At 36.8% G+C, this 27,243-nt stretch overlaps 8 protein-coding genes across 15 annotated transcripts in view; 3 read left to right on the top strand and 5 right to left on the bottom strand.

The window, feature by feature from the left end:
* Window positions 1-2,204, top strand: part of LOC117209800 (colorectal mutant cancer protein) — a 44,954-nt gene extending 42,750 nt beyond the window's left edge. For all 6 annotated transcript variants that reach the window (XM_033452196.1, XM_033452199.1, XM_033452198.1 and 3 more), the window contains 5 exons: window positions 21-216; window positions 288-479; window positions 552-739; window positions 810-912; window positions 1,661-2,204. In XM_033452196.1, coding sequence (XP_033308087.1) covers window positions 21-216; window positions 288-479; window positions 552-739; window positions 810-912; window positions 1,661-1,771 — 790 coding nt within the window. In that variant the 3' untranslated portion in view covers window positions 1,772-2,204. The remainder of the gene's footprint in view (window positions 1-20; window positions 217-287; window positions 480-551; window positions 740-809; window positions 913-1,660) is intronic.
* Window positions 973-1,575, bottom strand: LOC117209802 (small integral membrane protein 4). The gene is made up of 2 exons (XM_033452203.1): window positions 1,170-1,575; window positions 973-1,070 (listed from the first exon to the last, which is right to left on the bottom strand). The coding sequence occupies exon 1, from the start codon at window positions 1,558-1,560 to the stop codon at window positions 1,222-1,224; it is 339 nt and encodes a 112-aa protein (XP_033308094.1). The 5' UTR covers window positions 1,561-1,575; the 3' UTR covers window positions 973-1,070; window positions 1,170-1,221.
* A 148-nt stretch (window positions 2,205-2,352) lies between the features above and the next one.
* Window positions 2,353-2,911, bottom strand: LOC117209804. 3 transcript variants are annotated; one of them, XM_033452206.1, is made up of 2 exons: window positions 2,821-2,911; window positions 2,353-2,576 (listed from the first exon to the last, which is right to left on the bottom strand). In XM_033452206.1, the coding sequence occupies exon 2, from the start codon at window positions 2,562-2,564 to the stop codon at window positions 2,391-2,393; it is 174 nt and encodes a 57-aa protein (XP_033308097.1). In that variant the 5' UTR covers window positions 2,565-2,576; window positions 2,821-2,911; the 3' UTR covers window positions 2,353-2,390. The 3 variants fall into 3 exon arrangements, with proteins under 3 accessions (XP_033308097.1, XP_033308098.1, XP_033308099.1); XM_033452207.1 differs by having other exon boundaries at window positions 2,783-2,873; XM_033452208.1 differs by lacking the exon at window positions 2,821-2,911 and adding an exon at window positions 2,659-2,768.
* On the bottom strand, window positions 2,897-4,059 carry LOC117209801 (pre-mRNA-splicing factor SPF27). The gene is made up of 3 exons (XM_033452202.1): window positions 3,905-4,059; window positions 3,505-3,770; window positions 2,897-3,381 (listed from the first exon to the last, which is right to left on the bottom strand). The coding sequence occupies exons 1-3, from the start codon at window positions 3,977-3,979 to the stop codon at window positions 2,979-2,981; spliced, it is 744 nt and encodes a 247-aa protein (XP_033308093.1). The 5' UTR covers window positions 3,980-4,059; the 3' UTR covers window positions 2,897-2,978.
* Window positions 4,060-4,364: 305 nt separating this feature from the next.
* Window positions 4,365-7,239, top strand: LOC117209811 (60S ribosomal protein L4). The gene is made up of 8 exons (XM_033452214.1): window positions 4,365-4,459; window positions 4,920-5,097; window positions 5,182-5,427; window positions 5,623-5,747; window positions 5,972-6,070; window positions 6,153-6,424; window positions 6,614-6,773; window positions 6,847-7,239. Exons 1-8 carry the CDS (start codon window positions 4,457-4,459, stop codon window positions 7,066-7,068), a joined length of 1,305 nt encoding a protein of 434 aa, XP_033308105.1. The 5' UTR covers window positions 4,365-4,456; the 3' UTR covers window positions 7,069-7,239.
* Window positions 7,240-7,244: 5 nt separating this feature from the next.
* LOC117209812 lies at window positions 7,245-8,798 on the bottom strand. The gene is made up of 2 exons (XM_033452215.1): window positions 8,482-8,798; window positions 7,245-8,189 (listed from the first exon to the last, which is right to left on the bottom strand). Exons 1-2 carry the CDS (start codon window positions 8,641-8,643, stop codon window positions 7,899-7,901), a joined length of 453 nt encoding a protein of 150 aa, XP_033308106.1. The 5' UTR covers window positions 8,644-8,798; the 3' UTR covers window positions 7,245-7,898.
* A 798-nt stretch (window positions 8,799-9,596) lies between these two features.
* Window positions 9,597-25,604, top strand: LOC117209810 (neuronal acetylcholine receptor subunit alpha-10-like). The gene is given in 10 exon segments (XM_033452213.1): window positions 9,597-9,690; window positions 9,693-9,857; window positions 16,749-16,885; window positions 18,270-18,424; window positions 19,354-19,537; window positions 22,180-22,396; window positions 23,283-23,417; window positions 24,268-24,446; window positions 24,966-25,095; window positions 25,170-25,604. Coding segments are annotated over 10 exon segments (1,644 nt in total). The 3' UTR covers window positions 25,418-25,604.
* A 143-nt stretch (window positions 25,605-25,747) lies between these two features.
* On the bottom strand, window positions 25,748-26,655 carry LOC117209813 (calmodulin-like protein 4). Its single transcript, XM_033452216.1, has 5 exons — window positions 26,498-26,655; window positions 26,391-26,421; window positions 26,192-26,323; window positions 25,942-26,124; window positions 25,748-25,866 (listed from the first exon to the last, which is right to left on the bottom strand). Exons 1-5 carry the CDS (start codon window positions 26,498-26,500, stop codon window positions 25,766-25,768), a joined length of 450 nt encoding a protein of 149 aa, XP_033308107.1. The 5' UTR covers window positions 26,501-26,655; the 3' UTR covers window positions 25,748-25,765.
* Between the last annotated feature and the right edge of the window lie 588 nt (window positions 26,656-27,243).

The raw sequence follows: 27,243 nt of genomic DNA on the forward strand, positions 1-27,243 counted from the left end.
TAATAATCTGGTATCTTCAGGTCTGAGGTGGCTTGGTCCGTGGAAGACGAACAAAGACTCAGAAGGCACATTAGTAGACTCAAAGGAGAACGAGCCATGGTCAGATCGACTGTAGTGGAGTTAGAAAGTGTTCACGCTGAACCATTGAATTCAAAGAATACAATTTCCCTCGCCGAAGCCCGGAAATTAGATTTAGAAACAGCTGTACTTATGCAGGTCCGTCCGAGACGACGATTAGCTTCGAATTCTTGGAAGTTCCAAAAATAAATGTAATCAATTTCGTGTAGGAATTGATGGCTATGAGAGAGGACAAGGCGGAACTACGGGCACGAGTCTTCCTACTGGAAAAGGAACGAGCTACCATAGAATTGAAATTAAACGCACGTGATACGCAAATCGCAGCTCAGCATGCTGCTATCGAACATCTTCAGGGTCAGCTCAGCGATACAGAGGCCATGCTGGCTATGGCTACGAATAAAGTAAATACATAATGGCTATTTAAAACAAAAATCTCTTTCTCGAGTTAATGATACGATATAAATTACGTATAGGATCGAGGTTTAAGCGATAACGAGAGCGAAGGCATAGAATCTGAGTTGATAGAGGCACTAGGTCGAGAAGCTAGGCTAAAGGAACGTCTACAGGAATTAGTATCCACTTTAGACAAAGTTAATAAAAACTCTGAACTGCGCCATCAACAGTCTGCTGAGCTTGTTAATGATTTGAAAAGAGCTAATGGGTAATTGAATTACGTATAACGGTAGATTTACAATCGATCGAGAAATCTTATTTTTTAACTTTGTTTTTAGAGCTCTGGTACAAACTTTAGAGAAGTCTAAGAAAAAATATCAATCCAGATTAAAAAAGCTGGAGCAACAAATGTTGGGCATGGTGGAGAGGCATGCTGCTCAGGTATGAACAAGCATAAATGTGGTGTGTGATATGAAGGAAGTTAAGAAGAACTGCTAGATGTCGTGTTTATACATCTATAAAACAATTTATTACACTTTGTACATGTTTTTGCATAAATTACATTCTTTGCATCTTCGTAATATTAGTCTTCGGAAAACCTATAAAAGTATAATGCATTATTAAAAGCTTCGTCGCTGTGAAAGTGAGATATTGACGTTAAATGTTATATTTAAAAATTTGCTATTGCAAATGCTCACATGCTCCATCTTCGTTCATTAATTTGTTACTACTATTTGCTACGATATACATTTATTTATTCACTTGTGCATTCATTTCTGCTAATCTTTGTTCAACTGCTTCTTCTATTCTTCTTCTTTTATATGTCCTATAGAAGTTAACCTCTCCGACATGCCAGTGTATCATAACGAACTCTAACAAACCACCCATTAAAAACATTATGGGTAAAAATCGAAATTCCCCTAAAGATTTTCCAGGCACTTTATTTAAAGTTCTCCTTATCGTTCTCTTTATGTTGAATTTTGGTAAGATCGGCATTTTTACAGTACACCGCACGCTGCCGCTTCTGCCATATGACTGTCGCCATCTTGTACTTTCAGTATCGAGCTGTCTGATTCTGCGCAGTTGCATTTTATCACCCTAATCAAAATTAGTGATGCAACATGTAACTAAATTACTTAGTTACAACTTTCAATTTTTTCTTTTTTTTACACGCATGATTAATTTGTAGGTAAAATCTCTAAAACAACGGATAGCATTGCTAGAGGAGGAATCTACAGGATATAAAACAAATTTACCACTCCAATCACAGAGTTCTGGCGCCAGCGAGACATCATTATGACAATTTAGTGATTAATCGAAATCGATCAATACGGGCTCTACGAGTGTTTTTAAACTATCCTTCCCTTCGTTATAAAACGATCGAAACGGAGATAAAAATTTACGTATTTTTCTACACGAATAGTTGCCCAAGAATAATGCTTGATTATTCGCTTTTGTAATTATATATAAAAGAAAACAAGTACGAGTTAGTAGCTATCCTAACAAATGAAATTACAAGCTAGGCTTACACAAAAATGCGCTGCTGACACATCAATGCAAGCAAACTATTTAAGAAAGTCCTCCAAGTATACTGTGAATTATAAATAATTGTTACATGATACTATATGTCATTTATAGACGATGATATTCATCTTGTAAATATGTATATTTCAAGCATTAAAGAAAAGCGTGATACGTGTAAACTATGATGAAATAAATTGTGCTTTATTAAATCTCGCATTGTGATTAAAATTTGAGTGTAACTTCAAGTTGCTGATTCATTTTTTTAGTTTTCGTTATTATTCCTTCCCTATCAATTTAACCCCACTTCTCCTTACAAAAGATCTTAATGTTTAATATATTATTAAAACAATTGAAAAATTAATAGCAGTAACTGAATCAATTTATTTAATTACATATTATTTACGATCTTGTAGTTCTGACAGTCTTTTCTGAAATGCCTCTTCTATCAAATCATCTAAATCGTCAAGGGGCCTGTATATAAGATGCACAGCTTGCGAACCAGACGCAGTCGCAAGAAATACTAATGAAATAAAGGAAATAAGTCGAGGCCATGACATACCATACGGCATTGTACCAACTACCTGTAAAGAACAAATATAATTAAAATCTCTTAAATATTTACAGTATTTTATCTTTTTCGTATATTACACCGCAATATTTAACCTCTTTCACACCACTTCGACGATATTTCACTACCGATAACGAAAGATTAATAATATTTTTAATAAATTAGTCTCTGCACCACTTATTCATTGTTTATATTAACTTACTAATCTAGCTTACTAACCTAATATATTTATCCAGCAATAATTTATAAAATAATACCTTGTGTTCCTTACGATATCGTATATAGCTTTATATAACCTATTTCGGAAATGAATAGGATCGATAGTTTACTGTCAATTTTAAATATAATCAATGTATTTAAATAATATCGTCATAATAAAATACAAAACATAATTAGTCACAATTTTATATACATTTTAAGGTTCTTGATTTTGTTGTTCTTGCTGATCCATTTTTGTTGCCATAACCTCAGTTGCACTTTTCTCTGGAACGTCAGGTTCTTCCTCTCCTGGCACATCATTGATTTCTACACCCTCACCCTTATTCATCATAGATTTCTGTATTTCTTCTTCTAAGTGAACACACGCTTGTTCAATCTCATAATTTTTTGACACTAGTCCTACCCATTGTGCTTCTAATGCCCTTAACTTTTCTCCGCCTTGAGTTTGCATAGATTTTCTTTGCCAATTAACCTCTTGAATTCTTTTCCTTAATGCTTGTAGCTGTTTTTGAGCTTGACTCACTAGTTGTACTAATACTTCCAAATAAGATTTCCATGCTTCGCATCCATATTCCATCATTAACTCAAGATTACAGATTCTGCATTATTATTGAACATCACAAGAATATATCAATTTAACATTACATCCTCATCACAATCTCGTAATTGCTTACATATTAAACAAAAATATAAAAAAATATAATAGTAATCATAGTATTTACCTGGTAGCCTGATGTTCCAATTGCGCACTGCTATTTTTTACACTTTCATTCCACGCTGCAAGATCATTCATTTTACCTGGTGGAGGTGGAGGTAACTCATAGCGCTTCATACTGAGTACTTCCATAGGTAAACGGTTTTGCATTCGCTCAAATTCATGTTTCATAACCTCTGTCTCAAAAGCAGTAATATTTAATGATGGCAAATGTTCTAAATAGTTTTTTGTCGGTCTATAACGACGAGTTTCTTCTTCAACCATGGCCAAAGCCTAAAATATTTAATAACTACGTATGAATTCGCAATTTATTTAATATGCTCATATAAACAATATAACCTCAAAGTCAGTTTAATAATTATTTATAACAAAAGAATTACTATAAATAACAGAAAACTATTACTTACTGCTTCTCTAACTCCAGGTTCATCGTATCCTTGGTCAATATATGGTAATGCATCAACTATAACTTCTCCCGCCATTTAAAGAAATTGCACAAATAAACACTTTTGAATGTCAATGTACAATTGTAATTCTCTGGCAAAGTTTAAATTTTGTATGACGTATTTCCGACTAGACAAACATCACTTAAGAACGAATCTGTACCAATCACAGTTCAACGTTTCCCGTCATACTATAATACTATTGGTAGATGACTATGGAAACACAAATAATAAAATATAATTTCTACTATAAAAATATTTGAATAAATGGAAATATTACAAATAAAAAAATAAATTCTTTGTTGTACGAGTATGTTAAATTTGTTATATATAAATATTTAGATAAAATAGTGTAGACAATTGTAAACATAACATAAGGAATTGTTGAATTCTGAGCATGCGCGACTTTTGGTACGTAATATCCGCTCGCGTCCTTCTTCCTTTTTGGCCAGGTAAGGCGTACAAGCTGTCTGGCTAGTTTGTCTGATGCGTGAAAAGTTATAAAGAGAACGCGAAATGGTAAGAAATCCTGCATTTTATTTGGAATTCATTAAAGGTTAATATTTTATATAATTTTATTGTTATATTTTCCAATAATTCCCAAGAATTTGGTTTTGAATTAAAGCTTGTACACAGTCCATAGTTGACCACGTGTAATGATCTGTAGCGTACAAACTTGCATAGCTTGTTTTTGATATATGTTTAAATGTAACTTGTGACTTTATATATTTTCTTTTGCAATATTCTTTTCAGTAGAATAAAACAGTTTTACTACATATAGATATGTTTACATTGAATATGCGTGATTCCCATCTTTTAGTCCGCCATGTGCCGTCAATAGAAATCGTTTATAATTCTATCAGAACATGAAATTTTTTTACTTTACTTTTCTCTTTTTTTTTTTCAGAATTAATCTTAAGATTATCGATAGTTGTACGTAGATTTGTATCTCATTCTGATTCTTTTTTTTATTTTTTAGTCGTTATCAACGGCGCGGCCGCTTGTTACGGTATATACCGATAAAAATGAATCGTCAGGCGATACGATTTCTCTGCCAGCTGTGTTTAAAGCACCTATTCGGCCTGATATCGTGAATTTTGTTCACCAGCAAGTCTCTAAGAATAGTAGACAGCCATATTGCGTATCTAAAGAAGCTGGTGAGTATATAGTGTTTTATGCTCGTTTTTTTTATCTTTTGAAGAACTAATTTGCAATTATTAAATGTAGGTTTGTTTTGTTAGGTCATCAAACCTCTGCCGAGTCATGGGGTACTGGACGTGCCGTAGCACGTATACCTCGTGTACGTGGTGGTGGTACTCACCGTTCTGGTCAGGGTGCTTTTGGTAACATGTGTAGAGGTGGACGCATGTTTGCTCCAACAAAGCCATGGAGACGCTGGCATCGTCGAATTAATGTTAACCAGAAAAGATACGCTATTGTTTCTGCTATTGCTGCATCTGGTGTCCCAGCCCTTGTACAATCTAAGGGTAAATAGCATTCTCTGAGATAAAGTAATAAATCCTACTTTATATGCAATATTTTAATGATGAATAGCTTTGGTCCGTGTTGCTGAAATGACGTTGATTATTTTAATAGCTTTATGCTGATTTATGTAAATGTTTTAATATATGTAGTTTGCTTTGAAAAGAATAATATATATACTATCTCTTTTTTATGTTTAGGTCATATGATTCAAGAAGTTCCAGAATTTCCATTAGTAGTATCCGACAAAATTCAAGAATATAACAAGACTAAACAAGCTGTTATCTTCCTGAGACGTATCAAAGCATGGAATGATATTCAAAAAGTAAGTATACTTTCAAAAGTTGTATCTTTGCACCGTAGAATGTCCGCATCTTCATTAAAACAATTTTAATTTGGGTGCCCCTATCAGGTGCTAAATAAATACGGTTATTATAGGCGTTCCGGACTAGCTGAATTAATTGCTAGGATGGGGTATTTTTAATCGAACAGATTCAATCTAAATATATTAATTTAGGAGAAACTAATATACTTTCGTTTTATTAATAGGTTTATAAGTCTCAACGTTTCCGTGCTGGCAAAGGTAAAATGCGTAACCGCAGACGCATTCAACGACGCGGACCTCTGATTGTATATGGTCAAGATCAGGTATACAAATAACTAAAAAATGATAGTTCATTATTTTTTCAAGATTAAAATGCTAATATTCGTCTTCATCGTATATTTTTAGGGTATTCGTAAGGCATTCCGCAACATTCCTGGTGTTGATCTTATGAATATTAACAAAATGAACTTGCTTAAATTGGCACCTGGTGGCCACGTTGGGCGTTTTGTAATTTGGACAAAATCTGCCTTTGAAAAGTTAGATGCTCTTTACGGGACTTGGCGCAAAGAATCCCAACTTAAGGCCGATTATAACTTACCCTACCCGAAAATGGCGAACACGGATTTGTCGAGACTCCTGAAATCGCAAGAAATTCGTAAAGTTCTGAGGGCACCAAGGCATGTAGATTTACGTTTTATTATACATTTTCAACGAATACATATCTTATTCATGATGAATTTTATGGTCCGTGTTACTGATCAACAGTGATTATAATTTTTAACCATTTCTGATGTTTAGTGCTTATAAATATTTTATAATTATGTCACTTACGATGTATTTGCTCAAGATAAATCTTGAACTTGTAGGAAGAAGGTGGTCCGTAGTGTCAAGAAATTGAACCCATTGACCAACACGCGTGCTATGTTACGTCTCAATCCATATGCAGCTGTTCTGAAACGTGCAGCGATTTTGACAGCAAAGAAACGTCAGCAAGAGAGAGATCTTGCTCTAGCAGAGAAGCGTGGAGTAAGTTTAATGTTAAATTGAAAAATATTCGTGTCATGCATACAGATTTAACGAAAATATTTCACATTTACAGGTCAAGCTGCCAAAGACTGTACCTGCTGTAAAGAGTAAACTACTCCGGGAAAGACGCGCGAAACAAATTCTTAAATGCAGGGAAGCGTTAAAGAACAAGCCCAAGGGCGTAGCATCAGCTACCGTTGTCGAGGCGAAACCTAGGAAGATTTCAAAACGAATTCAGAGGGCCATTGCAAAAACTCATCCCGAAAAGAAAGACACACTTTTTCAAAAGATATAAATTTTTATCAACGTTTGTTGTTGACCCATGAACTTCATTTGCTTTGAATAAAATATGGGAAAGCAACTACAGGAAGATCAGCTTTGTAATTGATGTAACTATATTTCCTACCTTTGACGCAGTTTTATTTGTTTAAGTAAAAGCATACAAGTAATATGATATTATAAAACAGGTATACACGATATCATTATGTATGTTTCTTTTTAACAGGAGCTCGCATAAAAATCGTGTTGTTACATATTTCGATCGACACTTCCTTCGCATTTGCTTCAGGCGGTATTAAGAAGTTTATATTCCTAACATTCGATAGTTCTTCCGAACTATGCAATTTTATGTTTAACATATTCTCAGTCGCCAAGGTAGCTGTTCCTATTTTTAATCCCTCCGTCTTTATTTCTGCCTGTAAATACGCAACGCCATATTAACCAATTCCTTCAGATGAACTATTTAATTTAAAATCGATGTACAGCATAATATTCTTTATGATCAATGACATAAAAATTCGGAATTTTCTCAAAGGTAAAGCTCATTTTACGTCCATTCATCATCATTTCAAAATTCATATAATCATTTTGCTTTAAGGTGACTGCGTTTTCTTGATAATGATGCGTTAGTTTATCCATAATAATCACCCAAATTTGCATAACAAAGAAAAGTTACGAAATTTGCGATTTGATCCAAATCATTTTCACGGGTCAATTGGATGAAGTTGATAAGAATCTCGACATCGTACGCTCGTCTTTTATCTTATCGAACTTGTCACTTTGATTGCTAATAGCTTCATAAGGGAAAGCTAAAATATTGAAATCTGCTCCTCGATCTTGCCCAATCTATTTGCTCTGTTTTATCGCAGGAGGAGCCGTGAGAATGAGCATCCCGTTTACGTTGTCCACAACGGCTCGAACTTTCGCGTTGTCGATACCTTCCGGTATTAGTAAATTTTCGCAATGCTTCATCATTCTCTTGATTAAGTTGCCAAAAACTGATCTTTCGCTGATATCTGGTAACTGTTTTGTTAATTGCTCTTCCAAAGCCTTGATCATGTTTATACGGAGATTGTTCCCTTTTACAGTTATTTTAATAGAAGACAGATCTACCTCTGGTCCCAATAGTATTTTCGTCTATATCATATGATATGTTATGATAATGATAAATAAACGAATCGTTGATTTAATTTCATTAATCCATTAAGGAACCCGTAGTAGAACGATGCATAAAGTTACATCATTGGAAAACGTAAATAATTCACATATTTTTATTAATATGTGTAAACATTTTTCCTATCCATCAATTAATCAAAAAAATATAAGTAAAATATTATGTTAATATAACATTGGTCCTCGATGGATTGATAGCAGTTATGTTAAAAATGTATTATCGATTTAATTTAATTTTAATCTTAATTATTTAAACCTCGTAAACGCTGTCTGGTCGAATACCACTGGACACGATTTGCGTTACATAGTTGGTTTCCACCGATTTCACGGAAACCTCGGTCGGTTCTTGCTTAGTTTTGCTTCCGGGAGTATTCAACATTTTGCGGGTTTTCGAACATTGACTTCTCTTTATATCCATCTTTCAGACACTAAGAGGACACCTTGTTATCGCATCAAACTCTCGCTTACAAAGGACAGCTCGAGCGACGCGTCGAAAGAGTGCAACAAGAAATTTTCAACGATATCGTTGCAACAATCAAATTCACGGATTAAAATGCGATATGTTCTGAAACGATAGGTTTACTTGTCAATTTGGAAAGCGTGCCAAAGTGACATGTGAGAATCAGTGGATAACAAAAGAGCGTGGACATCTTCTCGTTTTAAATTGCCAGGTTCCAACAATATTCTTTCCTCAAACTATCATCTATAGAATATCGAAGTAGAAAAGAAAGGTATTTTAATTTTCAATACTTTAATCCTACTGCGGTCCTCGAATTTTTATATCCCAATGTATCCATTTTTGCTTCAATCGTTATTCATTTTTGTCCTAATAAGCAAAAGGATTGTTAACGTTTTAAGAAGAATTTTAACGTACAGTACTGAACAAAAGTGGGAAATAATTTCTTTATTCTATTCATCTAACATTGAATAATAATAAAACGTTTTATCGCTTCCTTCGATCTTGTTAATATCTAAACTAAATCAAAAAAGATGTGTTAGGGATGAAGTTTCACCCGTGATAGCATAAATGTGATTGTCTTGTAACAATATCTTGTAACAGTTAAAAAGTTTGTTAACTATAAAAATACGTGATTATCTTCAAAATTGCAAAGAACGCAGTAGGCTTTAATATAAAGTTGAAGAAAAATTTCATTTTATTCTAATTCTTGCAACAATACCACAGAACTAATCTCGAGCTTAAATTGGTCATAGATAACGAGGAAGAGAATGTCTGTGCAATTTGGAGCGACGAAAGCTCCGCTTAATTTCATCATAGCGGTTAATTGCGGTCTACTAATCGAACGAAATTTGTAATCGACGGAAGTGGAGCTGCTCTTTGGAGGATCGACCGCGAACGCATGAAACACCAGAATGGTTTCAACCTTGTACAAGCAGTCAGTTTGTTTAACATTCGTGTCTGCATTGTTTGAAACGCCTGCGCGAATTTCCTTGGGAATGGACGTGGCGGTGGTAGGGGTAGCGCGGGATTCAGGGTCGAAATTGCACGGTGGTTGAAAAGCATCGGACATCAGTCGAGGACAGGCGGTCTCGCGTTTAAGTGGTCTATCAATTCCATGTCGCCTTTGGTCCTGTTCTTTCATTACGGAGTTCTGGCCATCATTTTCGGGAACGGTAAGTCGTTCCTCTTTTCATCCTTTCTGTACATTCGGTTTTCACGCTTGTTTTCTTTTGAAATTTCACGAGAAATCAACCGAAATTTTACAAATATCTAACTAAAATTTCACCTAGATCTTATTCGTTTGTTGACTCAATCGAGTTTAAAAAACAAAAAAGAAAAAGAAAGGAATTGCATTATTACGAATTAAATGTTCATGTGTCTTTGAGTATTTAATGTAGATGTCTCTTATTTTCGTCGAGTGTTTCTAGAAATTTTAAAGGAGACACAAAAGAATCGAGTTATTGTCAATCAAACGTTGATACAGCCTTTTCGAATGCCACGATCTACTTTGTATAGATATCGTTTTTGCAGAACTTTCTTCAAAGTCGAACTTTCTCCTCTTAAGTTTCGAACATCTATGTTGCATACGATAAAAAAAAGATTCTTTTTATTACTTCTTTATAATCTTCCCACTTTTTTTCTCGATCAAATATGAAAATAGATTATCAGACAAGATTATCTTAGAGAGAACAAATAGATCCGAATGGAAAGTCCATAATCTCGTTTGCACACGAGATTCAATCTCGATGCGTAGTTAACGTCGAAAGGAAAACACCGATTAAGGACACCGGCCTTGTGATTAAGGCCAATTCCTTCTGTCTGTACCGATAACCGAATTGCCTCCGCCTATAAGATTTCCCGAGTACAAATTTTCCAAGCGTCGATTGATTTAGAAACGAGTTCCTGCTTTCGAAAATTTTCCCGCTCGCCTCTAAACGGGGCTCGACAAAATGTTTATCGTCTCTCGAATTCGATTTCACCGGCCAATTTCCATCTTCTCGGCCGTGTCTTGCCTCGTCGTTCGGACTCGTTCGATCGCTCTGAAATTTTTTCTACCTCATCTTGTTGCGAATACACGGTATTCTATCTACGGAAAATAGACTCGAGTTCGTGAATATTTCATTGGATGCTCCAAACAGACAGCTGTGCCAAACTTTGGACACCGAAGCATTCCCTCGAAAAGTATTCTATTCGCTACGTAGATTTTTCTTTCGTGACGTAGGGAAACTTAGGGAAAATGTCGCAATGTCGCGCTATTCAATTCGAGATGTTTGTCTTGTTATCGCGTGGGACGAGCGAAGCGTTTTCTCGTTAGGATGCAAATAACAAATAGTCTCGTAACTTGCTGCGAGTTGCAGATATCTGGAGGAACGCTTCCACTTCTTTTCACAAAAATAAACGATCTGGAGCTGCCCTACGTTCAACCACCGAAGAATTCTAAGGCCAATGGTGTCGTTTGGTACCACAAGTGCCTCTGGTATAGATATAGCTTACGTAGGTGTCACGAGTTGTTCGTCGTTGTCTGATAGCGAACGATATACTCGAGGTATTCTTGATATTATGGCGGTAAACCAAAGCATCGGATTAAGGCACATCGTCGAAAGGGCGAATGCAAAACTCCGTGTACGATGCAAATGTGTTGGCGGGCTAACATAACTTTTATGTGTGAAACCACGGTCGGAATAAATCTGCGATTTGCATACGTGTAGCCACGAGGCGAAGACGACCCATTAAACGCACAAAGAAGTGTAAGAACGGGACAGCACTCGTTGAAACCGCTGCCGAGTTTGCCTTTGGACGTTCCAGAGCAAGCTTAGCTAAGTTGCCAGACAATCTTTAAGCGTTCGGTTAAAGCTAAGCCGAACTTCGTTATCAAAAGTTAGCGTTAGCCATCCGTGTAAACACTTGCAACGGTTGCGCCTCCGCCGTTGCTAATTCCTAATCGGAACATCGAGATTTGCATATCGCCACCCCTCCGGAAATCCGACTCCTTCGTAACGTTCCCACCAAGCAGATCGATCTGTTTGTTTACCACGCTATCTCTATTAGTTGCGACCGGAAGTGGAACCGAAACGACCAGAAGTACGTATCAAGGATCAAGGTAATTGCTCGCTAACGACTTCGCGGTAAGTTTGCACTTTCCGATTTTACTTCCTTAGGAGAAGTTAGCATGAATTTTTGATAACGCGAGAGCTGAGAAAGTTTTGTCTTACGGAAAGGGAAATAAGATGGTCTCTACGGTGAGGCTGTTTCGAGTTTTCGTACGTACCTTGGGATATTTGTACGCAGCATACTTACTGGTTTGTTTACTTCTTTACAGGATAAATCCTTCGGTATAGAAAATCCTCCGGTATAAAAAGATATAACGGCGAAGACAGTGCTGTATACAAATATATGTATATGAAAGGTGAGACGATTAGGGACAGATAGAGATATATTGTGTAAGTACTGGGAGTGGAAAAAATAATGGAAACACCCCTTATATGATATATATATATACGTAACATATAGGAGGTGTATCTTCGTCCAATCCCTGTATTAAGGTGCTTATGGGAAAAAGAGACAAAATTGAAAAGTCTTCGGCGAATCATCGAATTACTTCAAGAATGATTTTACTTATAGATTACATAGATTATAAAGAATTCGTGCATGTATTCAATATTAGAATATTTATTACACGCACTTGCTCTTTACTATTCTAGAAATATTTCAAATTGCACTGTCTAAGTTTCGATATTCGAAACGATCATAAATTTGAACTCCCCACTGATACAATCGTGCAATATCGTTTCCACTTACGGTACAAGAAAATAAAATATTTTTCCATCGAAATTTCCCTACGGTAAAAGCAAGGAAGAGGGAACACCGATAGAAATTATATTCGTTCGGGGGATATCGAAGGATCTTCGACGTCGTTGCTCGGGTATTTTGTTAAAAGTGCGAAGGATTTTTCTCATTTTGTAGTCGTAGAGTCTTTCGAGGACTCTCGTCGCCCTCGTCTCGTTCGTACGAAAGAATCGCGGCTCGCATGCTACGCGAGAATGAAGAGCGTTTCGCGCATTTTCCGGCATCGATCGTGTATCGATGCTCGATTCCGAGTTTTTCCACCGGCGTATCCTGGATTGCACGGTAATTCGCGGACACTCGACGGTATCAAATTGAATCCTCGAGCGTCCGGCTTTATCGGGAAACCTTCTTTCAATATTCCCTTTGCTCTTCTTCTCTTCCTCTCTTCCCTCGTTTCGTATCACTGCTTTAAATACGAATACAAGCGTACTCCAGTCCCTTTATTTCTTATATAAACTTTTATTATTGGCACAAGTATCGTTACGATTCGATCAGCCTCTTAAACGCTCAGCAAACACGACGAGATCTATCCAAGATATATGTAAGGTATCAATTATAACGTATATATTCTGAAACTATGCTATATTATCATGTTTTGTACTTCCTTCTCATTATACTTACACAACACGTTTTGATCAATTTACTGAGCAAAGTGACTTACCTAATGTTAGCTAATATTTGGACACCATGGTGTCCAAGTATATAGCGTTACCGAATGAACTGTATTTTAATATATTAAAATACGTATTCTATGGTTAATAGAAACGTAAACTTTATTTATTTAATCAACTTAGTTTTGTGTTTGACATGCGAAACTATTTGGATAATGAGTAAATTATATTAATTTTGTGTAAAATATATACATATATGTAATGTAGGATGTATGATACGTATAAACGGAATATATAATAAATAAATATATATATTTATATATGAAATATATTTCATATATGTTGCATACGTATAATGTAACTTACTCGTTATGCAAATAGCGATGTTCAATTTCGCTAAAACCCTTTATCCACTAACACTAACCTTAGCAGGCCCGGTTAAATGACCGGTTCCAAAATTTAATTTGAAATCGTGCATTTATTGTTATTTCTTTTGTTCGTCTAACTTTATGTAAATTTTTATATCAACCAAAAAGTGAGAAATTGATTAATCGGATAACGCGAGAATTTGCATAAAGTTAGATGAACAAAATAAATAACAATGAACGTACAGCTTCAAATTAAATTTTGAAACTGGGCCTGGTAAGTACAGTGTTAAATAAATAAACTTTGCGTTTTCTGGTATCCCTCCAATGCCATATTGCTCGGATATTAACGCAGATCGCTGTATTGTGCTGAAACGCACTTGAGCTGATATATATAAAAATAAAAAAGAAATTTTTAAATTAAAGGCGCACAAATGAATCGAGTAGAATCGAGCAAAAATCATCAAAGTGCGTCAAACAGAAATTTTTTAGTGAATTACCGCATAGAAATCGAAATATATCGTAGGGTATGTAGAAGGAAAAAAGAGTGCTCGGTTCGCACAGCAAGTCGAATTTTCCGGGCTTGGAAAAATTCGCGCGCTGATTGTTCCGAATGCGCGGATTTACCACCGCACCGTCGGAGACCAACGTGATGCTGAATAGAATTTTCGTTGTAAAGGAAAAAGCGGATTCTCGCGAGCCTTTTTCCCCCTTCTTCCTAAATGTCGTCTTTAAATGTTGAAAAGCGTGTTCGAGAGCACTCGATGTTCTTCCGCGACACGACGCTTCGATACGCTCAATTTCTCTTGGAAATTACGGATATTCGCAAAATGTGTAAAAAACGAAGGCTGTCTATCTTGCACAACCCAATTAAATATTACTAATGAGAGTTAGCCGTATCGGGAAACCTTATAATTAGATTGCGGATTTTCATGGATTTATATACGTGGGAAATTAAAAAGGTACAGAAATATTACCATATTTTAATTATAATTATATTTATAATTGCAATTGCTGCACTATTATTAAATATGCTATACAATATATATAGAATATATATAATACGCAAGAATATAATAGAAATGCGAAGTATCCAAAGTACTTGTTAGAATATTTTATGGAACAAACGAAATTTCTGTTTTTTAGGTTTCATCTCTTCGATCGGGATCATGAAAATAGAAATCTTCAGAAAAATCCGCGGTCTATTTACAACGCTAACAAGTTTGACAATGGAACAAGCGAAATATTACAAGAAAATGTCTATTACCAAGCAAATTCTAAATTATATGATTATCCAATTACTATAAAAACTATAATATCGTAAAAAATCTATGTAATTTATAACTTGTAACTTATCAGTTTAATAATGCTATTAGTTGATGAATTAGTTGTGCAAGATTCATGCCAGGAGTGTAAAAAGAACCAGGGAGTTCGTAAAATGAACATGGACAAAGGTCATTTTTGTTACGCGCGCTTCAATTATAGCGCAGGCAAAACTTGGCCACGTTAAAATTAGATCCCTTTACTTTTCACTCGATCAGCTCCGTAATGAACTTGTGTCTTTTAATGAGCTAATAAGATGTACGAGTCAAGAGGCAAAGAAATCCATAGGAAGAACTATCGAAGAGAGATTTTTCTAACGAACGGGTTTTTTGGCAAATACAATGGTCTGTTGAAAACGACGGTAAGGTGGACTGTTAAATGATTCTGGAAAGAGAAACGCCTCCACATCGCGGGGAGGCTATACCGCGATATGTGACGTCCATTTAACGATCGGAAATAAGAGGGTTGGGGAGGAAATTCCCTGAACCGTGTGTTACTCGCGTGACCTTACACCTCTCAAAGACTCGGACAGCTACTCTTGTCCAAGAGTTCTCCATTGGAATTGAGAATTTGCGGAGACAGCGAAACGTTAAAGCGCAAACTTTTTAATGTTACGCGGAAGGAAGAGGATACTGTAGTTTTAACCTGTTAACCAGCTCATTTGTTTAAAAATTTTGCTCTTCCTTTTCTTCTTTCGTTAAAGTAGAGAAGTTCGTTAAAAGATCGAGTTCTTTCATAATGGGTGATAAAGCTACAAAATCTTTTTAAGCCCCGGCTAACGTTATGACGATCGATATTTTTTAATTATTCAAAAAATGAGAGAATCTAATTTCAAGATCAAAAAAAGAAAAAAAGAAGAAAAGAAAAGAGAATTTTGTCTGTGGGACGACGATGTATTTGGAATTTTTTCATTTTCTGTAGGAGACACGAAACATGACTCGTTACCTTTTTCTACTCTATGTTCTTCAAACATAAATACGATATAATTGATTTGTAGCAAAATTAATAGTGCGACTCATCGAAGAATAGCAGATCTGTAAATAAAAAGATTGGTTATATCCATGAGATTAGGAACTCGAGTGACGAATTAACTCGTCTTTCTCGGATTTAGCAAATCTTTGGAAGACCGTAGAAGATTTGCAGGATTATATTCCTCGTTAATTAAACTGACGACTATTAGCGAATTCTGTTTGGTTAGTATACTATTGTCTTCGGCGAGACATCTCTTATCTAATTGAGTTGCGAAGGCAACGCCTACTGAGCTTCGAGAAAAGATGAAATGAACCGTAGATTAGCTACCTTGGCTGATCTACGAGAAGGCTTCCCGCGTTTCAAGACACAATGGCCACTTTGATGAAACGAACGCTTCCACCTACGGATGGGAAACGCTATAATGGACATCCTTGATGTAAAGAAAGGAATTCGATTCGTGATTAGAGAAGAGATAGAGTTTGTGAAATGATACTCGCTATCAACTCTAATTATATTATAAACTGTTCGTCCGAAGACAAAATCGGTTAAACGTTTCCCCTATCTTTCGATCGTTCGACAAGATTTAATTTACAATAAAATTTAACAATTCAATTTCCGATTTACAGTGAAATTACAATTTGTTCTTTCATCGATAATCTGTTAACTATATTTGCCTGAAATAAGACGAAGAGCGAAACTTGGGATCAAAGAATTTTATTTGAAGTATATTTTATATATTTGCGATAACGACTGGTTCCAAATATTTAGGAATGGCGGTAGCGTGCATTAAACCAGAAAGAAACAAGAGTAACGAAAACGAATTCGTGGAAAATCTATGCCGACAAAGAAAATCCATTACTGCGAGGACGGTGTGATGTATATTACGATATACGAAATTTAATTCCCATGAATATTGGACAGATTCCGTGCATGCTTGGTTTTACAGGTTTTGGGGATGAACACGAATACAGACTGACGAAGTATTTGCTCGATGGATACGACGCCGGTGTACGACCAGCTAAAAATTTCTCCCAACCCCTGTCGGTTGTCTTTGGCCTTTCTCTTCATCACATAATCGACGTGGTGAGTATCTAACACGCTGAAGAGATTTTCTTGAAACATTAACACGTTAACACGGATCCCAAGTCGAGGGCTGTTCAGTGTGATAAAAAAAAATTTTTTTTTTTGTTGATACGTTGAGCCAGATCATCGTCTGGAGTCATCCGCACTGAGCGCCTGAATAAAACTGTTTTCGATCGAAAGATCGCTACATTAAAAAATTGAGAATCACAGCAGGGTTAGAAGCGTGATTAATCGTCGTCATTAATGTGACTTTTGCACAGTACCATATTTATTCTGGACGATAAATTTCGAGAACTCGATATAAAAGTGATTTTTCAAACGATACGCTGTTCCACGAGCTTTCTCTTCGAGGCAGTCAATTTTTCCAATTTCTCAAGAAATTCAATGTTCTCGCGCTTAACGAGAATTTTCGGCCGCGACATCTCGAGCATGCTAAACGCGAAGAAAATTCGTACTCTGGTTTTGATGGCGGCGGAAATATTATGCAGTCGCGTGAAAACCGAGATAATCTGGAAATCGTAAAAACGTGTACAAAGCGGGCAATTGCCAAGCGATTCGTGCATGGACGTTGCTTGTTCCTTCGACATGTTGAAAAATGGGAAATTCAGGTCGGGCTGAAACCCGTATTAACTTCGACTTCGGCAGGAGTATCGGCATTCCGACGGTGCGCGGCCATTTAGACCGAGAAATACAGTGACTCGCACAAATTGATCAAATATTTCGAATATTCAAATCAATAACGAGGCGCAGCGACCTTTTCCTTTAATCTGCACCAGATAGCGGAAATCCATGAAAAATCGTACAAAAATCATATATCGTATTTGTTTCTACGATTAATTAAAATAAAAAAGAAAAAAAGAATTGATGGCCATTTATCAGTTACTTTTCAGCAGATCGAAGAGTTTCTCGATAGAAATTTATTCGTCATGGCACAAAAGAGATTTTACTTCATCGTTAATTTTAGATGAGACCAATCTCAACTTCTTTGTTACCATTGCAAAAATATTCAGATATTGAAACGACGTTTGATTATGAGTCTTTGTACGAATTTATAATCATTATCATGCATATATTTCTTTCCGTATTCGTAATGACGATGCTGCGGACTTCGAATTCGAGGAAGAAGCTTGGAAATCTCGTGGGAGATAGTCAAGGCTGGGCAGTCGGAAATACCCAAGACAAATTACTCGAAGAACGCGCCAGAGCTGGATGGAAACTTTCAAAGATTTGTCTCTCTTACATCTAGCGAGAGACATCTTTCACCCGTCGTATCTTTTTGATTAGTTAGCAACAGATTCTTTCTTTCCTCGTATGACGACGAATTTTACTTTTGCATCGTTCCATGGTTATCTTTTTTATTTTCTTTCGGTGATTTTTGTCACAGGACGAGAAGAACCAGATACTGACGACCAACTGTTGGTTGACACAAACCTGGACGGACCATCACCTGAAATGGAACGCCTCGGAATTCGCTGGAATTCAAGTGATCCGCGTTCCTTACAACCGTGTCTGGAGACCGGACACGATTCTGTACAACAAGTAAGCGATTTCTCTCGCAGAATGTCATGTAAGATACAGTTCATTTTTGCAATAGTTACGATGGTACTAGATTTAAGAAAATTATGAATGTCGGAATCTCGGTGGCAGACGAACACGTGTACCATACACAGTTACCTACAAAAATATTTCTACATTGCTGCTAAGAATTTGTTTAATATTTTTCTTCTCGTTATTTATTCTTTCACGTAGATCGTACGATTTTGAGTTGCACCGTAGAATCGAAGTTCGAAGAAATTCTAAGCATCTACAACACTATGACAAAGTCTAATCTTCTTTTGTATCATGAAAATATCTTTTTGAGTCTTTGATTCGTATAACGAGCTTCTAGAAAGTATCCATCATTTTAATACGCGCTTTGTATCTTAACGAGATATGGAAGCATCACAATTAATGTATATTAATGTACGTTTCTCATTGATGTTGCATTCACGTAATTTCTATATCTTGTATCGTTGCTTGGTATCTTGTATCTTGCGTTTGTTTCTTCCCTTTTCCACTAAATCACGTTTTTCTATCGTTATCCTTCTCTGCTTTAAATTTCGTACTAGAGATGAGTATCCTTAAAAGGTCAAGAGACCTGTTAAATTAAATTATTTGATTTATTGGATTAAAATTAAATGAACTTTTGCCATTGACTGCATTTATCTAACCGTAAACCGTTGTCATATATAGGAACAAAGAAAGAGAAATAGGAAGAATCAATGACTTGCTATTATATGAGCTCTAGTTACATCAATATTGTTTATCTCGCAATAAGTTTGAATAAATGGGCTCCTACCGGTACAATTTTCTCTGGCCAGTCAAGCGTTATATTACAAAATAGAAGTTTTGGTATTGATTGGCAGCAGCAGGGGCGCGCTGATTTCTTCCATCCGTCACTAGCCTATATCCTTTGGTTTTGTTTATAGCGCCGATCCACAATACAGCTCGGCAGTCATCAATACGAACGTGATAGTCAGCCACACAGGGCAAGTGGTGTGGTTGAGCCATGGAATATTTCGCAGCAGCTGCGACATCAACGTAGAGTTCTTCCCTTTCGACGAGCAACGATGCGTCCTGAAATGGGCCTCCTGGACGTACGATGGATACCAAGTAAGATCAAGTCTCTATAGCTCCTTTCGTTTATTTCTTCATCCACCTGGAAATCCCTCTGCTTCTGTGTTACTTCATAATATTAAACTTTTACCTTTCACGGAAGCTTGAAAGAAACGAAGGAATCGCAGGCGATGGTTGGCCAAAAATTAGAGACGGCGATACTGAAGGCATCGGGCAATCTCGACGCCGCGAATTCAGCCGATAGAAGGCAGAATGCAGTTTTCCACGCAATTAGCTCGAGCAAAAGCTGCACGGGACTATGAGCGCGTGCTGACACCCACGAGCAACCAACACGTTCGTCCTCGTATATTTTATTCAAATCTTCATCGATTCTAAAATTACCCTACTGTGTTCTCCACACTTTTTCCTTACTTTGTACAGATTCTTCTTTTTTCTTTTAGCGGGAACGAAACACGTGTCACGGGCAGGCTTCTACATTTTTTCATCATTTTCGAATGTTCTCTGATCGAGATTCTTTCTTTTTGTACACGTTTATTCGTGTACATTGTATCCAAGTCTTGTTTTAACGAGGATGAAACACTTGTCACTGGTGTGGTAGTAAATTTTTCATTGATTCGCACTTTTTCGCGATTGAAGACTCTTCTTCCTTAAAACACTTGTATATGTAAATTCACGCGTAAAATGTGTATACCTGGTGGAGCATTTAAGAAATACCGGTCAGGGATTTAATCCGACAACGTGTGCGATCTGCATCGGCCAGATTCTCCACTGTATTGCCCTCAATTTCACGCAGTTCCTCTCTTGGGACGGTATGCAGATGAGAAAGTGATATATCGTACGGAGGACCATCCGTTGGACGATAAAAATATCCACGCTGTGTTAGAGAGGTGGCGCAGGCAATCAGTTTGACCGAAACCTTGACACTTGACATTGATGTCCAACATCTCTGTTCTAAAAATCTTTCGTGATTATCAATCTGAGGGAACCGCGTTTCAGGTTTTCCTCTTTAAAAAAAAAGTATCAGATTTAATTTGCCGTGTCATCTGATCCCTTTTCCCTTTATACGTGTCTCGTCCTAAAGATCTGAATATTTTGTGGCTTCCTACCGGATTAAAAGCTCAACGTAACTGCAAAGGCGTTAATCGAGCTTGCATATAGACGAGCTACTGCTGAAAAGTAGGAGGAAGGAAGCAAGGAAGGAAGGGATTGAAAAAGAAGGTAAAGAAGGAAGTAAAGGGGAAGAACGAAGAGAAGGGTAGGGAACGAATGAGAGATAAGGATAAGATGGGATTAAAAGAGAAAGAAATTGAAAGAAAAAGGAGGAAAAGGGAGGAACGAAAGAGGGTGGAAAGAAAAGAATAGAAGGAAGAGGACGAAGACAAAAGGGGCAAGAAGGTGAACGGAAGAAGAAGAAGAAAGCAAGGAAGAGACGCGAAGAGAAAAGAATAAAATGACGAAGAGAAGAAAAGAAATGAGAATGGATAGACCTATGTTCTTCGAACATTTTTCTGGTTTATTTGTAGGAAAATGGTGGAACAAAGGCAACGTTAGGAAATTTGACAGATTTTCCAACACGATCAGAATAGGTTCGATCTTTTGAAAAGTCCAGAGGCGCTTAACAGCGACAAATCGAAAATGCCGGTTCGGGATGTCGCAAAAATGGCTCGGGTAAATCGAACAGCTTAATCCCAAATGCGAGAAGAATTCAATGCGAGCCGTTTCTCCGTATCGGCGAACCTCGACGCCCGAACTCATCCTTTCACAGAGTTTTCCCATTTCCTATCCGCTCCCTCACCCCCGTCATTGAATACATTTTGCGTGTCGCTACGTTTTTGCAATCTAAAACGCTGGAAATACGTTCCTTCTTAGGCCTTTTCCCCATTATCCGGAGAAAACCATTTAAATTGGTCATCAACCTGTTAACTGAAACGTCTCCTAATCGAAAACTATTATCCTGTAACGACACACTCGTTACATCATTATGCGATAATGCCAATGATAATATCGAAACTGTTGTTGCGAATTTTCACCCGTGACAGTCTTTAAACGGTTAAGAGTTAACGAAGACAAATCGGTTTTTGTTAAGTCGGTATAATTCTTACTTTTAACATTTTGTTAAAACGTTAATGACTCGTGTTAATATAACGTTTGTTGCTTGACCAAGCCAATAGAATATACTGACGATGTTCGGCTGTTTAACCCTCAAACACCTCGTACAATTTCTTTTTTTATCCGCAGAAGCACAGTGAACAGGAATAAAGGGAAAGGTACAAAAAATTTGATCCGTTCGCTTTGAAATTTCTCTTTTGCAAATATATAGTTCCACTTCGCAATAGAACCATCCCCATCGCGTCGAATATAATTTCACCGCGTCGCGTCGGTTCGTTTTTGCCTTATCCAGCATCTGTCTACCGATTGTCCGCTCGAAATATACTGACACGTAATCGCAGAAGCTCCGTTCTGTTCCGTTGGATTTAATTCGAGTTGACGCTTTAACGCTTCTAATCTAGCTTCTAGGATCTATTCCCACCCTCGAGGGAGATAATTGTTCGTTGCCAAGATGCCAAGAGTAAAATACAGTTTCTTGCGCTTGTGCATGGTGTGTGCACTTGGATCGTGTTGTTGTTGTTGTTGTTGTTGTTATTGGAGAACTAAAACGTAGAATGTTGTTTATGCAGCTGGAGCTGGAGAGGCAAAGCGAAGAGGGAGACGTGAGCAATTACCAAGCAAACGGTGAATTCGACCTGCTTGAGTTCTCCGCGAGAAAAAACACCGAATACTACTCCTGCTGCCTGGAACCGTATCCAGATATTACTTACGAGATACGACTGCGACGACGACCCACGTTTTACGTCTTCAACTTGATCCTTCCGTGCATACTCATCAACAGTGTCGGTGAGCATCCTTCATCTGCTTTATGTTTCACGTTTCATCCTACAATTATTAAGATTAATTAACACTGCAACCGTCGAAATCGTTACAATCCTCTTTTTCTTGCGACTACACGGCAAGAACGTGTGTAAAATTTACTATTGGATGTTTAAAGGAAAAAAAATTGGCACCCGCATCTGCAGCTATGTGGAGTATCGTTCGTAAGATCGAATGAGTTTATCGAGAAGTTCATTTTGGTTGGCTAATTGGAAACTTGAACGTCTGCTTGATATATCGTATAATATAATTATTAATATATTGTATTATATGATATAGAGGATTTTGAAAATTCATTAGCACCGTAACGAGACGCGACTGTGTTTTAATTGTTTACAGGTATGTAATAAAAACTGATTGTTCTAGTGACAATCTCTTTGAGAGGATGAGAGTAATTTGCAATATCACCACGATACATATTATTCAGGCAGAATGCAGCACCTATCCGTAAGAGGGTCAAGCGTCCTTATCGAATCTGGAGAGGAAATTTCATTAAAACGCTCGAATCGTAAAGCCACCGTACGATAGGTTGACGCTCCAAGTCACAATTTTTTTAATCTATGGAAAAATTATTCTTCCCCATGGCAAAGGTATTTGAATCTTTGTAAGGAAACGAACACGATTACAGCCGGTTAACAATGGATCTCGAGTCGTCCACTACTCGATGGGAGAAATTTATGCGGGACTTTTCCTCGACCCTCTTTTTTTTTATTTCCTCCCTTGACAATGGTGGAAAAAGTTTGGCGCTCGTAGTGATCTTAAGAATGGCCTGCCTCTGTTCGATATTCTATGACGAAAAATACCACTGGCGGAGCTCGAACTTCTTTTTTAATTCCGTTTTCCGCTTGTCCAGCCCTGTTGGTATTCTACGTGCCGTCTGAATCGGGGGAAAAGGTCACCCTCGGGATTTCGGCGCTTCTCTCCATGACAGTCTTCCTAATGACTATTCGCGAGACACTGCCGCCCACGGAGAAAACACCGTTGATAAGTGAGTGCCTTTAAAGAACGATAATTATCTTGGGCTAAATGGAAACGAAGCTGTTGAGCATAGATCGTTTAACCCTGCTGATGATCCTTTCGATCATTTTCGAGCCAATTGTATTTTTCTATCGTTAAAATATAATATAAAATATCTTCAGCCTAAACAAAATATGAAAAAATCCTATTGGTATGCGTGATTCCACGCTTTAATATTATGTCGAACATCTTCTTGAAATATTACAAATATTTTTTTGTTTGCTAATACAAAAGGCGATAATGAAAGAAAATTGAAATATAAAAATTCGAGGATCGAAGCAGGGTTAAATTTGTCTTGAGCAAATGCATTTGAAATGAAAATAAAAAATTATTATTTGAAATAACGGATACACGTATTTAATAACGACGTGTGTTTAATAACGACGATACCAAAGGCTGACATTTTTGTGATTTGATTTGACATTATTTTTCTAAATGTCATGGAAAAAGTAACTTTCAATCTTCATATTTTCGCCCTGCTTGATATTCAGCCTGTCTCCATAGGATTTGCGTAAACATTGAACAATGATCGCTAATGGTATCAACATTGTCAGTGTAACCGAGTTTGATTGGAAACTCCCAGGCGTCCTCTTTGAAAGTCCTGCGGTGCCAGTGCGAAACGCAATAGAATCGCGTTTACCCTGTTGCAAAAGCATAGTATGAAAGAGTCGGCTACGTACAACGCGTAACTCCGTAATTGCAAGCTTGTTAGACAATTAATTTATACAGAAACACGTGACGCTCTATGGAGAGACAACTAGTTTAGTTTAATGGTTAATTTATTATATTCGCCTAGTCATTAATTATATTATCATGTTCAGGTCTTTATTACGGAGTCAGCATATGCCTGGTATCCTTCGCTTCGGGATTAGCGGTAGTTACATTGAATCTTCATCATCGTGGCGTTCAAGGTACCAGAGTGCCTGGTATCATTCGATCGTTGGTCTTGGACAAGCTCGCCAGGATAGTGTTTCTTAATTTCCAGGAGGAAAAGAGATCGGTAAGATGTACTCGTAGTGAAAATACTTAGATATTGCTTTTCTTCGACGTTTTTGTGAACGATATAGCAGAACTTGGTTTATCTGAGTCAGGATTGGGCACGCTAAATAAAATAATAAATAAATTTATGTGGAGGTGATGTTATTTGCTAAACAATTTTAACAAAATTCTAAAAACCTATTTGAGGAATAAATTATTTCTAAATAATTTACTCGGCAAATATTTTATTAATACAATACAACGTACAGGATAACAGAGAGAAGAAAATTATATTTGGCTGAGAAATCACGCGTATTATGTAATACCGATTTTTTCATATTTTCTTTAAATTTCACAAATCTTCTGACGATGGAAGAATACGATTCGGTTAAAAATGGCTCAAAGGATACAGTGTATATGTACAGGAAAAATCACAACTAGTAGGAAGAATCAAAAAACCCCTACTATATGAACTTTATGTAGTTGATCTTCATCCTTCGATGGATTCAGATAAAATTCTCCTGTACACAATTTGCATCAGGACCCTGTCGAGCCTCCCAGAAGAAAAAACAATTGTCCATTGCACTGCAAACCGGAACTGGCCCAGTCGCAATCGTCGCCCAAGTTCGTAACCAGAAGAGAGGAAAGTAACAGCAGCAGTCCTAGTTTAGGTGAGTCTTATTTGTAAAGATATATCGAATTCTGTCAGTTTAATCTCTATAACTTAAAAAGAAATCTGATGCAGATCTTGGTAAAGAGAGCCTTGAAGCGCAATGGTTGCGTGTGCTGGGAAGAGTGCACGCGACGATCGACAGGAATGAGAAGCGTCTGGCGGAACAAGACCGTCGCGAACGAATGGAATTAGATTGGAAACAAGTCGCATTAGTCAGTGATCGAGCGTTACTTTGCGTTTTCTTCTTGACAACGGTCGTCAGCACCACCGTTATCCTCTGTGGCTCTCCACCAGCCACGAATATCGCCAAAGAGGGATAGATTCGAGAAGGACGCTGATAGGAAAATTGTATTAACCGGGCAGCGGATTCGACTAACTTTGTTTCGAATAAGATCGATGGATTAAGTATTAAGCACTGGTAATTATAAGCAATCTTAAGGATAAGATGTGTAATGTTCGTCTATCGGAGATAAACTGCTGTGAAAATAAATTCTTTTTGTTTTATGATAATATTCTTTTATTAATTTAAAAAATGTACTGTATAACAAAATTACATAAATATCAAATATTCGAATATGTTCAAATATCAAAAGAGATCTTTCAAGAATGTAAAAGATATTAGTGATAATGATAATAATAACAATACTAAAGATATTAATAAAAAGATATTAATAATAATCAGGTACAGGTGCACAGGCTATTTTTACAAAGTCTTCGTATTTGACTTGCCCATTTGGAGATACGTTTGCTTCCCTAAAAATTTGCTCCACTGAAAGTTAGAGATAAATGAAGTAATTAAGAACACTTGTTGGAATCAATATCTAGAGTAAGTAAGAAAACCAACCTTCTTTGTTACTTAATTGCTCACCCCAATGAAGCAACATGTGTGCTAATTGTCTAGCAGGTATAGTACCAGTCCTAAATTTGTCTGCAGCTTGAAAAGCATCTATCACCTCCTTCGGCAGATCCTCAGCTCTTGTTTGTAAATGCATGACTTCCAAAAAATCAGCAAAAGACATCCTCCCTCCTGTGGTTAAAAATTTGTGAGTTTAAAACCATTTGTAATATTATAAATCATTTCACCTTATTTGTACCTTTATCCTTTAAATATTTATTTAATTCTGCGATAGTGGGACTTAATCCTAGTGATCTCATAATGATTGTAAGTTCATCTAGAGTACGTATTTGACCATTCCTTGCAAATAGATAAAAGCATTCCCTAAATTCTGTAAAAAAGAATTTATAACTCTGTAAACAGCAATCTTAACCAATTTAAAGAATTTACCACTGTACCATCTATATCTTCTTCTCGAAAATAACGAGCCTAGAAACCAAAACATCCAATTAAAAACATGATTATGAAGTTAACATTTAGACAACTCTATAGTAAATAACATTACCATAGTGCAAAATATTATACAGGACACTTGACAAAATAGTGTAACTTTACTTTATTCTTCGTTTACGTGTCAAATAACGTTATCTAAGGTAAGACTAGGTTATTTGACAAATAATCACATAACCTTACTCTTTTATTGTACAGAGGCGACACCGTCGTGTGCAACGTGCACTAATCACAATCAGTCACCACTTGCGATCGATCGATCTTCATTTAAATTTCATCTTTTAGAGATAGAAATTTCATCTGTTTTTGATATAAGTTTTTGATATGAGTAAATATTGATAATAATTGAGATAACAATTTTTATTCGCGTAATCCTTTTACTAATGTAATAAATTTACCAAAGTATTTATAAACAATTTATAATCATAAATCAGAATTTTAATTTCAAATTGAATAAATGTACGCGCCTCTCGTAGCTAGGATTTTGAGTTACATTCGAAACAGAGAACGATGGAAATTTGGGAGGATGAAAAGGACGAAAGTAGCTTGGTCTATCAATAGGGGTCATCCAGAGCGGCGTGGCCACTAGCAGGAAGGGAAAATGAACAAGATATAGTGGTCTGCGAGGCAAACGTCGCTTGGTTATAGCGGGGGTGGCTCGGTCGGGCGAATAGGGGTTAAGTAAGCCCGCTGCAGGGGTTTTCCCCTTACGTGCTGAATAACCCCACTTCAGCGGTATCATGCTCTCGTCTTCTTCCATTTACTGACACGTATGGTTGGCGCTAAACATCGTAGGTACGT

Source organism: Bombus bifarius, unplaced genomic scaffold (genome assembly GCF_011952205.1).
Source record: "Bombus bifarius isolate JDL3187 unplaced genomic scaffold, Bbif_JDL3187 scf7180000008194, whole genome shotgun sequence".
Lineage (NCBI taxonomy): Eukaryota > Metazoa > Arthropoda > Insecta > Hymenoptera > Apidae > Bombus > Bombus bifarius.

What these genes read in the sequence shown, in the direction of transcription:
- LOC117209804 (XM_033452206.1), bottom strand. Translation starts at nt 2,564, where the DNA reads ATGCCGTATGGTATGTCATGGCCTCGACTTATTTCCTTTATTTCATTA.
- LOC117209811 (XM_033452214.1), top strand. An exon ending in CATGGAATGATATTCAAAAA is followed by an intron (nt 5,748 to 5,971) that starts GTAAGTATACTT and finishes TTTTATTAATAG; the next exon opens with GTTTATAAGTCTCAACGTTT. An exon ending in AAAGTTCTGAGGGCACCAAG is followed by an intron (nt 6,425 to 6,613) that starts GCATGTAGATTT and finishes TTGAACTTGTAG; the next exon opens with GAAGAAGGTGGTCCGTAGTG.
- LOC117209802 (XM_033452203.1), bottom strand. Translation starts at nt 1,560, where the DNA reads ATGCAACTGCGCAGAATCAGACAGCTCGATACTGAAAGTACAAGATGG.
- LOC117209813 (XM_033452216.1), bottom strand. An exon ending in TCGAGAAGAAGATATAGATG is followed by an intron (nt 26,324 to 26,390) that starts GTACAGTGGTAA and finishes TCTTTTTTACAG; the next exon opens with AATTTAGGGAATGCTTTTAT. An exon ending in TAAATATTTAAAGGATAAAG is followed by an intron (nt 26,125 to 26,191) that starts GTACAAATAAGG and finishes TTTTAACCACAG; the next exon opens with GAGGGAGGATGTCTTTTGCT.
- LOC117209801 (XM_033452202.1), bottom strand. Translation starts at nt 3,979, where the DNA reads ATGGCGGGAGAAGTTATAGTTGATGCATTACCATATATTGACCAAGGA. An exon ending in AACCTGGAGTTAGAGAAGCA is followed by an intron (nt 3,771 to 3,904) that starts GTAAGTAATAGT and finishes TAAATATTTTAG; the next exon opens with GCTTTGGCCATGGTTGAAGA. An exon ending in TTGGAACATCAGGCTACCAG is followed by an intron (nt 3,382 to 3,504) that starts GTAAATACTATG and finishes ATAATAATGCAG; the next exon opens with AATCTGTAATCTTGAGTTAA.
- LOC117209812 (XM_033452215.1), bottom strand. Translation starts at nt 8,643, where the DNA reads ATGGATATAAAGAGAAGTCAATGTTCGAAAACCCGCAAAATGTTGAAT. An exon ending in GACCAGACAGCGTTTACGAG is followed by an intron (nt 8,190 to 8,481) that starts GTTTAAATAATT and finishes CATATGATATAG; the next exon opens with ACGAAAATACTATTGGGACC.